General features: G+C 42.8%; 1 protein-coding gene across 1 annotated transcript; it reads right to left on the reverse strand.

Annotated features, from left to right (window-relative positions):
* Positions 1 to 10,036: 10,036 nt before the first annotated feature.
* On the reverse strand, positions 10,037 to 10,726 carry HDGFL1 (HDGF like 1; the record flags this gene model as incomplete). Its single annotated transcript, XM_081145373.1, has 1 exon — positions 10,037 to 10,726. The coding sequence occupies one exon, from the start codon at positions 10,724 to 10,726 to the stop codon at positions 10,037 to 10,039; it is 690 nt and encodes a 229-aa protein (XP_081001499.1).
* Between the last annotated feature and the right edge of the window lie 3,402 nt (positions 10,727 to 14,128).

Raw genomic sequence — 14,128 nt, forward strand, 5'->3', positions numbered from 1 at the left:
TCCCACAAGAGCAGGGGGAAAAATTAAATATACAGCTTTCAGCAATGAAGATTCTCTTTGGCTCTCAGTGATAACACACACACCAAGCTATATACTCTCTGTGTAAAAATTTGGGGACCATTGTTGTCCACCGTTTTTAACCTGTTCATTATTATTAACATTCAGATTTGAGGAACCCTCTCTAATCATTTCATGGGGTGAGCACAGTCCAAGGCCCAGAGGACTGTTCCCTGCGCGGTGTAACATATATTTCAGGGAGCTGATCAGGTGCTACTTTCAGGAGGAAGTGATGGAGGGAGGTGGAGACAAGAGAAAGAATGTGTTTTGTTTTTATTTTTACTTTTTGTTCTACACTGAGCGCTTGGGATTTAAAATATAATTTTTATCACTCTCACTCTCTCTAACCCACAGAGTCAGAAATATTGCAGAATACTTGCACTGAATCTTATCTGCTTAGCATTCAAACATTTATATCAACATGATTAAAATATATTTGAGGTGTCCATTGCTCATGACAGTCATAAAAAATATGAGATAGTAGATACTCAGCTACCTCATTAGCTGATGTGACCCAACCAGCTCTTTTCTGACTCACCGAGGGACCTTGATGTGGATTTGTTTCCAAGGCTGTGACATTCAGACCTAATGGCAATGCCTGCTAACAGGTGAGCAGTTGTTAGGAATGCCAATCAAGTGAACAAAGCAAAATTATTGGTTTTCTCTACAGTGTGAAAGGAGGTTTTTAACTTACCTTAAATTCTTTTCATTGCATGTTCTTTTTTTTTTTTTTTTAAGATGTTTTATTGATTTTTAGAGAGAGAGGAAGGGAAAGGGAGAGAGAGCAAAACATCGATGTGAAAGCAAAACACGGCAATGCCTCTGGGGATCGAACCCACAACCCAGGCATGTGCCCTGACCAGGAACTGAAATGGCATCCTTTGGTGCAAGGGAATGGACATGCCCAAACAATTCAGATTCTGGGCCAGAAAAAAAAAAAAATTAAAAAATGGAGATTTTTGCTTTCAAAGGCAAAAATCACTTAACACTAACAAGAAATTTGACCCAGAGTGTCATTATGACCTTGATAATTAAAATAAAAATTTTTCTTTAGAATGTTTCCTACCTGCACACATACATTGCCCTCCCTGAACACACTCCAGTGTGGATTACTGTTTGCATCCAGAGATACTGTCTTATAAAGCTGGGGTGGGAGCTGTTTAGGGAAATATACCCACCCTAGAAACCTTGAACTAGAGGAATGTAATAACCACGTGCCTTGTGAATACTCCCTCAGGCTGCCTAGGCATACAACCCCTACCATAACTTAGACCTTCCATGAACTTATCTCCTTGCGCACATACTCTCAGAATACTGAGCTGTGCCGTTAACATCTACCTACGCCATAATTCCATTAATTTAATTGATAAAAATGGATGAATCTTTGTAAAGTGCTCTGCGAGGTACTGCAGAAGATACGCAAAATTTCATGGCCCTTATAGTTGAATATTTTCTACTTGGGGAGGAAAAAAAGCACATAAAATGTTAAATAACATAAAGATAAAATCTGAGTCTATACTAGAGTGAGGAAGACACCACATGGATGTGTATGATAAACTGGAAGATACGTGGTCTTGAACAATGATTCTCACTTCAAATAACAGGACTGGTGTATCCTCTCTGCTATGAGGTGTGCCACTTGTAATATATTATCAATAATAAGTATTTGAGTTCCTGGATTGATTACATTTTCACAATTATATTGATTCAAGATCATCTTTATAAGGATGCCACTCTATTTGCTTACATTCTGATGTGATGACTTGAAGGGCAGGGAAAGGGCAAGCCCCAGGTTTTCACATAAGCTTGGCCATCACCTTCGCTGACCTACTCAACACTGCACAGTGCCCATCTGCTTCTCTCCAGACCTCCTGACCTTGCTTTATTTTCCCCAAGCATTTTTAACCTTCTAACATTCAATATAATTTTCTTATTTACTAAGTTCTTAATTGCCTTTCTCTACCTGCTAAAATGGAGGTACCAAGAAGCCCGGTACTTTGTTCATATCGTTTACTGTTATATCTCAAGCCCCTGGAATAGTATCTAGCACATAGTAAGCACTCAATAAATGGGTGGTATTGTTACTGTTTTTCTGCACACATATAGGAATTACTGGCAAGAAAGTCTTTGGGATTTTTTTCTATGGATTAAAATGAGAACCATTAGCATAAGTAATAGGGGCTCGGAATTCACAGGAGAGAAGTATTTTGTTCTGTTAAAACAGTTTCATTTGAAATGACCATCGAGTTCCTGGGAACTTTGTTCATTCTCTTTCACCTTCTAACATTACTGCATTCTAAATTTATAATTGCATTTATTCATTGTCAATTCCTCTGTGTTTTCCATAGAACACAAGCTTCTTGAGGGTAGATAGCTTGTCTGTCATATTTGCTGCTCTGTCCCCAGTGCTCTCAACAGCCCCTGGTACAATACAGTCACACACACTTAGTTATAGCAAGAATACTTTCTCCTCCTGCACCCACCTCTAATGAACCAAAAACTCTGAAATCTAAGTTATTATTAGGTTTCTAACAATTCAGCAGATTTTAATTTTTTTATTTTTATTTTAATTTCAGAGAGAGGAAGGGAGAGGGAGAGAGAGATGAGATAGAAACATCAATGATGAGACAGAATCGTTAATGGGCTGCCTCCCGCACACCCCATCCTGGGGATCAAGCCCGCAGCCCAGGCTTGTGCCCTGGCTGGGAATCGAACGGTGACCTCTTGGTTCATGGGTCGACGCTCAACTAAAAAAAAGCAACTCTCATACAAGAAAACAGTTACTCTTGTCTTTTCTTATTTTTGCTTTTGTTTTAAAAGGATATTTGAGGTGTTGTCATCAAAGTACTCCCTCACTAAAATAAGTGCTTGTGTCCCAGCATTTAAGGGTATAAACAGGGATGACAAAAAAATAAAAAATAGAAGTTGATAGTTGATGGTAAGGAAGCATGGGCTAAAATATACAGCTGCTAAGGAGAGGGCTGTGAAGAAACTGCACCAAGGAGAGAGCTAATGATTGACAAATTTTGAACACCAGAAGAATCACAAGTGAAAGGGAAAAAGCTGGTCTTGTTGACAAGTGAAGAGCAGTGAGAAAGGAGCTGAGCTGAACATATTTTTTAATGAAGTGTTAAGTAGATCACCAAGAGAGGTGGATAATGACTGTGATGAAGAGTTGGCCAGGGTGTGAAAAAAAAAAAGGTAAAATTAAGTGACACTCAGTAAATCACTGGAGAACGTGAAACCTGAGAAAGCTTCTGGAAAGAATGGTCAATCCCTTGTAACACTCCAATGCCTTTGAGTAATCGAATTGGGCAGCTCATTAAAATTATGTGTGAACAGATAGGTACCTTGGCAAAAAGGCAAGGGAGCCAAGATATAACTAGAGCAATACAATTACTATTTCTGCAGTTGAAAATATCAGGAATATGAGGTATTCAAGGAGATGAATTTAAGAAATATACTTTGGAAACCAGTGAGTGGATCCTAGGGAAATAACAGAGCAACGAAACTGGCCGTAGGAGGGATGAGTCATGCCAAAAGAGGAATCTTTTAAATTGGATATGTTCCCATAAAATAACAGTGAGGAATTTAAAGAAGCTGCTTGAAGGATATGAGGAAATGGGAGGATACTATTTCTGTTTCTTTCAGTGTATGAGTAAACTAAATATAGAATTGTCATGTATATCACAACCAGGGGGCTTCTTAGAATTTGGCAGAGACGACCAGTGTTTTCCTAAATAAAGTGAGAGTTGGGTTCTAATTATTTCAAGTGCTATGGCTAGTTCTCTGGATTATGGGAAGTGAGTTTACATGTAAATTATGACTATTTTGTGCTGGGCACTATGTTTGCCATTTTAATGTATAGGAGTTCATTAGCTTCTCACAACAAACCTGTCACATAAAAGTCACTATCAAACGTTTAGTTGAGGGAAACTAAGATTGTACTGCTGTTAAATAGCAGAGCCAGAAATTAAATCTGAGTTTAGGTGGCTCCAAAGCCAAATGCCACCAAGCTGCTTCCTGCATTAGAGGAAGCTGATAATGAAGTATAAAGTTATTCAAGAGACATACACTATAAGGAGCAGGCTATTATGTTTAACATGTTTATTCACACTCGGATTCAGATGAGGACCCAGGATAATCTGATTCATCCCCTCCTTAGATTTCTGCCTTCCTAAGGTTTGTTAGCAAGACACTTACCTGTATAAAATTTTAAAAATCTTATTTAATAAATGGTATACACTCATTAAAAAAAAAAAATCCCTAGGCTCCTCTTACGGTGTTTTACCCTGCATGACACAATTCCACAACTCTTCCTCTGAGGGCTGGGGTGAAGGGGGAGCAACAGAATGTAGTCATTCGTTCGTTCATTCATTCAGTTATGAACCACCACATAGGGGCTGCTTAATAGGAAACTGGCATTTTGCTAGGTTCTTCAAATAAGCAGAAATGGTCATGTTTCCTGTGTACATAGAATGTAGATGGGGTGATCAACCTATTGGTTGATACAAACCAGTAAAGGGATTTTACTGGTTTGCTAGTTTACTAGGAGTGAAGTAAATGTTATCAAGGGGAAACTAGGTCTTGTTGGAACATGTTGGAGGGACACCTAATTCTGACATAATAATTTTGAAAACACGTCTTCAGGGGAAAAGAGAATAGTGCTGTTAGTTTTCTGGGAAGGGGGAAGAGCATATATCGAAGTGACAGACACAAAAGAGAAAACAGTACTCACCAAATGACCCATACTCTTGGGGCACTGGCCACACGCCAGGACTGGAAGGAGGTGAAATTTTTTCCACTGTTCCCCATGCCAAAGAAGTGGCCGTTATGACTAGGAATGTCCTTGATCAATATGCCCCAGGCTGCCTCCAGCCATCCAGAGCCTTTGCTATATTTTCTGTGTATTCTCTGGCATTCTCAAGACCATTTCAGTGAAGTTGAAGATTACATGTAAAATCAGATGGCCAAGAAAAAAAATCTCCTGATGTCAGAATTACTCTAGAAAACCACTTAGAAGATCTCTATTTTAGAGTTCTCAAAATCAAATATGGTCAATTTTTCCACCAGGAGTGGGAAAGATAACTGTTTATGTATAAGCCAAATAGTTGGCTTATGAGATTGGGGCCATATTATGTGGTGAACAGATCCCGTCCTTTAAATTCGTTAAATTTTGAGAAATGTCTCTACTAAGTGAGGTATCTACACCACAAGAGGCTGTAGGAATGGCAGATCCAAGTTCCTCTTGGCACTCTAATACTTTATTATTGTAAATTTTTGGCTGAATGGTCAATACATGACTCCTGTATGAAGAAGGCCGTTACCAGAATGTTCTCTTGCTTACCCAGGGACCTTAGTGGTTTAACTAAGACAAATGATTCAAATAGTGGGAAAACCTGGGTAAAATAAATAGCATTGCCTTGGCATCAGAGAATGGTTTCTCTGGGTCTTTGAGAACTGCCAATGCTTTTCAAGTCACCTAATTTAGGAGGCTAATTACATGAAACACAAAATCACCCAAACCTACATATGTCATTAGTCCATGGGCCAGTTTACACTGCCTCCCTGTTTTGACAGTCAGGATGAATTCAGCATCACATACAACTTTTACTACAGAACTATGAATATAAAGAGTACTTGATAACATTTTTAAGCATTTAGAAAAAAATCTATTGTGTAATTATGGCATGTTTTGGGAATTGGGATAAAATATTAATGAAACATATTTCCTTTCTATTCCAGCTAGTAGAAGAGCAAAAAATTAACAGGAAATTAGAATATGATCAATGTAAGCATAGAATGGTACAGATACACACGGGGCTGACTCGCACCTTGAGTACTTGGCCAGGCCCAGAAGAGAGGCAGTTCTTTCTAAATACAAAGAGCAGCATGTGTGTGTAGCATGTGTAGCAGAAGTTTCTTTGACAAGAGTGTCGACAATGAACTGAATAGAAAATGCCCTATATACCTTTAATATCTACTATATTTTCAGGAAACATAAATGGAGGTATGAGCCACAAAGAAGAATTCACACCTTTGACAAGAATTTGCAGAACTGGTGAGAACTTAAAGAAACAAAATTTACAACCCTCAGTGGCATCTTAGTCCCTTGCCAAAGTGATGAAATCAGTGATGTTTGTGTGCAGTATCAACTACTTCGAAAGCCTTACAGAAACCAGATGTTAAATATGTCTGCAAAGCATTGACAATGTGATGAGCACACATTTACATGGAACGCTTAAACAAGATCTTCCAAACACTCATGAACACATTTGAATACCCACAACATAGCATCAGCAAAAGGCTGAGCAGTGCTCTCTGTTCAGTAAGATAACTAATTATTGATCAGTAATTTTTTCACTGAGGCAAATGCTTCTCAGAATACAACAAAGGACAGCATTGGAATTATGAGGAATTTTTTTTTTTAATATGTCTTTATTGACTGGAGAGAGAGAGACAGAGAGAGACAGACAGAGAGAGAGAGAGAGAGAGAGAGAAACATCGATGATGAGAAAGTCATTGATCGGCTGCCTCCTGCACGCCCCCCAACAGGGATGAGCCCACAACCCGGGCATGTGTCCTGACCGGGAATCGAACTGCGATCTCCTGCAACATAGGTTGATGCTCAAACCACTGAGCCACGCCGGCAGGGTGAATTATGGGGAATTTTAGACAACCAAAGAAATTTTAGAAAACAGCATCTTTTTTAGTCGACACAAAAACATCTCATGGCCACCAAAGCATAAAAATAGTGTCTACTGCCTAGAAGAAGAGGGCTGAGTAAAGAATTTCCCATGTTTCCCTTTCTTTAGTGGATTTTAATTTTGCTTGTTACTTCTGCATATCATCTAGATGTACTATAGTACTCCGATTACCATTTTCATTGCCATATTATGGTCACCAAGAAGGCAAATGTGTATGATGCTCCCTAATAAACAACTTTTTCTATCCCTGACATGAAAACAAAAAAGGAAAAATGGTAGTAATTTCATTTTCTTTCAGTTTATTGAATCATTTCAGAAGATGTGCCTCCATAAAAACCTTATCAAAATCATGTGCTTGCCTATGGCAAATATACCAATCCATATTCAGACTTCCTATAGTCACATACTTTTCGAAAAATACTGATGTGCAATTGCCCTGATCATTTCGCCAAGTCATTTAATGACAAAACAATTGTCAGTTGCTTCAAATGGTTTTTATTTCACATACCTACTAGCAGTGTTTGTTAATATAGTCTTTGCTATACAAATTTCTAAATTTTTACTTCAGAATAGTCAAGGAGAATCAGTACTCCCATTTTATTCAGTGGGAAGCAATACAATAATAAAACAAAGCACCTATGATTTAGAATGAGAAAGACCTGTCTTTGAATCTTGGTTTATTTACTATTGTCCAACCTTGGGATTACTTAACACCACTGAATTTCAGCTCCTGCAGCTTTAAAATAGAGATAACAGTAGGTACTTAATTGGGAACTTGTATTAATAAAGACATGTAGAACATATTATATGGCCCGGCTCAATTTAGAGACTAAATATAAAGTACTCTCATAATTATGCATTTGTTATTAATGCTGAAATAGCAATGTTTTAAACTTCTGATTTCATGGTTAGCACTTCTTTGAATGTGCAATTCAGGGAACAAAGTTTAGCTTGGCCCAAGAAAATCTGTATTTGAATCCTGAGTGTTCTGTGAAGTGCAAGAAAAGCCACTTAGCTTCTCTGAACCAGAGCTGTTTCCAGTGTGAAATGTGAGTACTAATGCCTGTCTTGCCAGATTATTACAGACTAAATGACAAACGGCCATTAAATAGTAACACCTAGAATGCAATAGCAGTAGTAGAAAAACAAGGAATCATCTGATTTGTAGGCCTTGGAGTAAAATAATTCCATCTTATACAGAGATGGGGGAATAGGACCGTTTTCAGTTGCCAATCCTGCTGGTTAGGCATGGCCTGGCATGTTCTGTGAGAAGGAGTCGAATATTTACTAAGCCTCTGCATGCATGCAGTGTTGATGAATACAGAAACTGGAACCCAGCGTGTGATTATCATTAAGTATATTGAAATATCCCCAGTATTCACACAAAGCCACTGCAAAGAGAAAATATCCTGCAGATACTACATATTTTAAGAACTGGAAATATAAATTTATTAGTTTTTTCATGTAAAAAGTGTTATATGAAGACTAGTGATAAAATCTGGAAAAGCAACAACTAAATGAAGGTCCAATCCTCTTACCTTTATTCACCAGATCTATCGTTTAGCAAAGTACATAGGATATTAGAAACTCAGTTATCGTCTCATTTTGTCATCATTCAAGTATTTTGTTGACTTATTTCCATTCATTCTTATCAGTAGCAGTGACTACTATAGATGGAGTAAGGAGTAGAGATCTTAAGATAACAAAGGTTTATCAAGGGTGATTCTAAAATATCCTTGTATAACCCTGGCCTGGAGGCTCAGTTGGTTGGAACGTCATCCTGTACACCAAAAGGCTGCAGGTTCGATTCTCGGTCAGGGCACATACTTAGGTTGTGGGTTCAGTCCCCAGAAGGGACTCATACAGGAGGCAACTGATTGATATTTCTCTCTCTGCCCCTTCCCTTCCTCTCTCTCTCTAAAATCAATAGAAAAACATATCCTCAGGGGAGAATTAAAAAAGAAATGAAATAAAGTAAAATACCCCTGTATATTACAAACAATTGTTTTTACATAGGATGTATAGAAAACAAGAGCATTACATTTAAGGGCCAATTTGTCAGAAACCAAAGAAACAGACCTGAGATTTGTTTAACGTAATCAAAGAGTTTTTATTTTCTAGAACTGAAATACTTCAGATCTAAACTTCCAAAGCTAGCTAGTCAACAATTTTTCTTCAGAGCCCAAGAGAGAAGGTTGGGGGTGAAAGAGGCAAAAGATGAAAAGGACACAGAGAGACCACTAGGAATAGGTGAGGAGGGCCCACTTATTTCTCTTTCTTCTCAGTAGGTTACACATCAGGTCTGGTGGCAGGTTGGGAAATGTGGATGGGAAATGACACTGCAAGGAACATCAAAGCCTTACCAACAAAAAGAAAGGCATCAAACCCCAATTGGAAGGGGAACCTCCTAGTTCATCTAAGAAATGGGGGTAGCAACAGAAGAGTTAGGGGCCTAATAAAGGTACACCCAGGGGTAGTTCGTAATTTTCAAAAATATTTCCTTTTATTAAAATGGTTTCCTAAACTATGTGCCTAGTCTTTCATGTCTGGGCATTGTATATTACTGTAGGATGGCCCTGAGGCTGTAGGGGGCGGGGAAGGGTGGCCAGAGGTCTTCCCAGAACAACCCATGTGGCCCCAGAGATCTAAACGGGGGGGTGGATGTTCCTCACCATTCCCATCCAAGAAGCTGGGCAAAGCTAAGACTTCCAATCTCACAAACAACTTGGGAGCCCCCAAATCATGTTATGGACTACAGCTCTCAGAACTCCCTGGGCAAGCAAAAGGATTTTTGGAATGGAGGCCCTCCCCCGCAAGCTGTAGGTGTGGGAAGAGTAGACAGGAGCTTGGGAAGATGCCACTCTCCTGCCACCATCCACCCACCACCAGAGTTTCAGGATTGCCCCTTGCAGGCCTCTGGAAGTCCCCCTTGCTCTTCCTCCTCACCCCTTCCACTCCTGCCCGATTCCAACGCAGAGGTCCAGGATGTCTGGGGGAGAGACGGGTGTGGGAGGCGGGAACGGCTGGTGCAGGCCCCAGTAGAAGACTTGGGCGACAGTTCCAGGCAGGAAGGTGCACGGTGGCCTCATCTCATCCGAAGGCGCAGGGACGTGGGGGCAGAGGCGAGGAACAGGTCGTCTGCCAATCCAGGTCAACCTCAAGGCCGGGGGTGGAGGGCAGCGGGCGGGGGGGCGGGAAGGTGGTCTCAGTTCACGGCCCCTAAACAGGCCACAGCAGGAACGGGGAGGGGGCTCTGGTCGACACTTCGGCCATTACTGGCTCTCGTGGTCTCCGTCACCCGGGACCTCGGCCTCCTCCTCCACCTCGGCAGCCTCTTCCTGCAGCTCCCCTTCCTCCTGGGGCGGCCCCCAGACAGGGCCCTGCTCCAACGCCTCCACCAGGACCGGCCTCGCAGCCTCGCAGGCCCCCGCCGCCGCCGCCTCGCCCTCCGGATCGGCCTCCTTGGGGCGTTTGGGGACGCGCTCCAGCAGGTCTTCGGCGCTCCTCTTCAGCGGCCCCATCTCGTCCTGCGCCTGGGCCGGCTCGTCCACGCGCAGCTCCCCGTTCTCATCTCCGCCACGGCGGCCGCTCTTCTGGGCCTCGGGGGCCTCCGAGGCCTCGCAGGCCTCAGGCTGCGGCCCCGGCGCTGGCTCCTCGGCGCCGCTCTTCTCTTGGGGGCCCTGGTCGTCACAGGCCTGGATGGTGGGGTTGTTCTCGATCTCCCACAGCCCCTCGCTGAAGCCCCTCCTCTTGTTGGGCTTGCCGAACTTCTCCTTGCACTCGGCGTACGGGAAGAGGTGTTTGGGGCCCAGGAGGGCGGTCTCGTGGGTCCCAAAGAAGAACACTTGATAGCGGTTGTGTTCAGCCATGTGCTCGACCCTGGCCGGCCAGTGGGCGTAGCCTTTCAACTTGGCGAACACCAGGTCTCCGCTCTGGTACTTGGGGATGAAGTAATCTGACATGGCGGTGAGAGGACCGAGAGGACCGGCCTCGATGGTGGCGGCCGGAAGGAGAAGCCGGAGAGGCGCATGCGCACGGGACAGCCGCTGCGCTCCGGCCGCGCGCCCCCTGGAGGCGCCGAGTGCGCATGTGCAGCGGCCTCCCGCGGGCGGCGGGGAGGTTCTAGCGTGAGCAGGGCGTTCTCTCGGCGGCGCCGAGCCCGCGGGCCCCGCCCCCGCCTCGTGGTTTCCGGGAAGCTGGCGGGAGGTGCTCGGAGGCCCCGGGCGGTTGTGCGGGCGGCGGCCCGTGCGGGTCCGTCTCGAGGCCACGCGGATTACATGGCTGGCTGTGCCGGAGCGGCCTGGAAAGGGAGGTGAGGCGGCGAGAGAACGCGCCGGGACCTGCTCTGCAGCCTGTGGCCCCGGATCGGCGCGCCCCCCAAAACCGCGCCCCGGCCCACGGAGCCCGGGTGAGGGGGCCGGGCCGGGGCTGTCCGCCGCGTCCTCATTTCCCAGCCCAGGGCCTAGCCCTGCAGCCTGCGGGGGCTCAGGGGCAGTGGAGCCGGGCTTCGTGACCATTTAGCTGGACAGATGCTCTCTCCTGGGTGACTGACAGTGACCGGTAGAACATGTGAACCATTAACCCGTGTCAGTACCATTTAAATTTGTTTTCTGGTGTGGATCGGTCATTTTACCTCTGGGTGATGGAGACCCGCCCTGGGCAAAAGAAGTTACCTTCTCCCCAGAGGGCAAAACAAACATGATGCGTTTCTGATCCTTCTCAGCAGGTCCTTTAGCTTTCCGTCAAGCCACCTCCTTGGGATGCTCATCGATGGGCCTCACAGATACCTGCAGTTTCACCAAGCCCATCATACCAACGATGGATCAGCAATTCATTCACACATCAACATTCCGCTACAGAGATGAATCTCACACGTGTCCTCCTCTCGATTTCTTAAGGGAAGTGCTAGAAAGCTAGACATGTTTACTGGCTGTAGGAGAAAAGAGGAAATCACGGGCAGCTCCGGAGCCCGTGGGAGGAAGGGGTGTGGAGCCCTGTGAGCGGAGGCCCTGCAGCTGTGGTCTGTTTTCTCAGCCCCAAGGATGCTGCACTGGTGCATGGATCATGTAAACTTGGTCCAGGACGAGAAGTCTGGCTAGACGGCGTGTCCAGAAAGGGTCCATAGTGACGCCCTCAGCTCAGTCTAGAGGTGTGAACAAACTTAAAAACCTACGGTAAGTGTGATCACAGGCAAACGGGCCAAACGTCAGATTATTGCTGGGTAGTTGAACCACAGCAGGTGAACAGTGATGAGGACTGAACTGGGGATCTGAGAGTCACAGCAAATCACCGAAAACCTATCAAAAACCGAAACAAAAAATATGGTTGGAAGCAGAGGCAGGAAGATCTAGTAGACAATCTAGATCCGCAAAGGGTAATAGAAATTATATCAGACAAAGAAATGTCACTCTTTTATCTCCACCCCTTGCCAACAAATACCCTGTGTGGTGTTAAAGGGCTGGCACAAAAGATGTTTCTTGAAGAGTTTAAAATCTGATTTTAAAGGTAAAGTACCAGAGACTTCATTCCAGAGCAATGCAAGCTAATCTTCAAGTGCTAAATCATGTGTGTTTTACATAAATATGAAGGGATAGCAGGAGAAATCAATGGGGGAGTGGTGGTTAGGATGGGCTTATGGGAGGATGATGTAATAGAAAGAATTCTGGCATCTCTCACTTGTTTACCAGCCTTGTAAGTCTGGGAGTAGATATAATCTCTCTGAGCCTCTACAGCATGATCTTAAGATGTTTAAAGTAATTCTTAAAATTTCTCTCAGGATAGTTATAAATATTAGTAAGATTGTGGCTATGAAAGTCCAGACATGAGGTATAAAGATTTATGATGTACTAACAAAAGAAGTAAAGTTTCATTATGGAGAGGATTAGGCTATTATTATTATTAGGCTGAATGAAGGAGAAGATATATCAAAAGGAGTCGTGTCATAATTAGGGCACTGAAAAACGAAGAAAAGTCCTTCGCAATATGTGCCTTCAGTTGCATACGGCATTGCACATCCAGCACAACTTCTGAAAGCAACATACAAGTTTTTGTTACTGGGAAATACTATCTTTAAAAACAGTATTCTTCAATTAAATTCATTACATAATGATAACTAATTTCAGAAACGGGAGGGTGAGAGGAAAGTTGAGCAAAAGTAGAATGTATTTAAAGAGTTAGAGACCACTTTCACGGATGCCTCATTCCTTTTATACCTCCATTCTCAGTACTACCATTAAATGGCATGATCTTGGCTTCTTTTACCCGTGAAACCAATTTGTTTTTAAAGCTGTTGTCTCTCTTGCTTTGAGTGAGGTGAGTAAGGAGGTGGTGTTCTTGGTAACTTGGTTAGGTTTAGATTTGGCTATTATATAAAGTACTCATAAGCAAATACAATGATTAATTTCCAGGAATCAGATCTCCATGAACTCAAATGTTTCTAATAGGTCAAGATGTTTAAAAATCAAATGTACCAAGAACGCCTGTTTGTAAGAAGGACCTAATTGCAGCAGCAGCATACCTAGCAAAACAGCTTAGAGTCCAAAACATAGCATTTCTCTGGAAAACTAATGATGGGATTTAAAAGCTGCTTGGCAACCATTAATGAAACATGGGCAATAAAACAATATAATTGTACAAGAGAGAGAATAGATATCTAATTGATGTTTTCTTGTTTAATTAGTTTTACTTTCAATTACTTTGGTGTAAACTGTGATTGAAAATACATGTAATTGTTTTCTACATACTTTTGTCTTCATTAAAAAATATTAGCTGCCTCTGGGTTTATACACCAGAAGTGTTTATACATGGATAGTATTTGGAATCAAGGCTTTTCTTTTTAGGATGTTCAAGCAGACATAATTATACAGAGAATAAATCCCTTCTTCTCCACCATGAGTAGAAAATCCTACCACTGTCCTTTCTTTGAAAAGTCTCAGAAGGTATATACTCCCTCTATATTTTGCCACCTCTACATTTCATCAGTGGCCACTTAGCCTAACCCTTAAAGCCTCAGGCATTTCTGAAATCCAAGAGATCCGCTGAGGGTGAGGGTAAATTCAGCTTCAATGGGGATATCCTGCAGTTAAAGGATCATTTAAGGGATGTTCCCAAGGAGCTGTGTCATTATCAATTTGAGTAGTGAGTCAAATCTGTATCTACCTTTGATGATGGGATTGAGCAGAGAGATGAGGGTGCAGATTCCCCAAGTGGTGCATGTGTCCTGGCAATGTGGGCCCCCTTGGCCAATCGTAAATGTTAAGGGATGCTGTGTCAGAGGGGGCTAATGGAGAGATCAGTCTTATTTACCAAACTTGTTTTAGTGACCACGGAAAGAAAATTGCCATTCTAAAATTAATAAAAGTGGC

The sequence above is a fragment of the Miniopterus schreibersii genome (assembly GCF_964146895.1).
Source record: "Miniopterus schreibersii genome assembly, chromosome: 8".
In the NCBI taxonomy this organism is placed as follows: domain Eukaryota; kingdom Metazoa; phylum Chordata; class Mammalia; order Chiroptera; family Miniopteridae; genus Miniopterus; species Miniopterus schreibersii.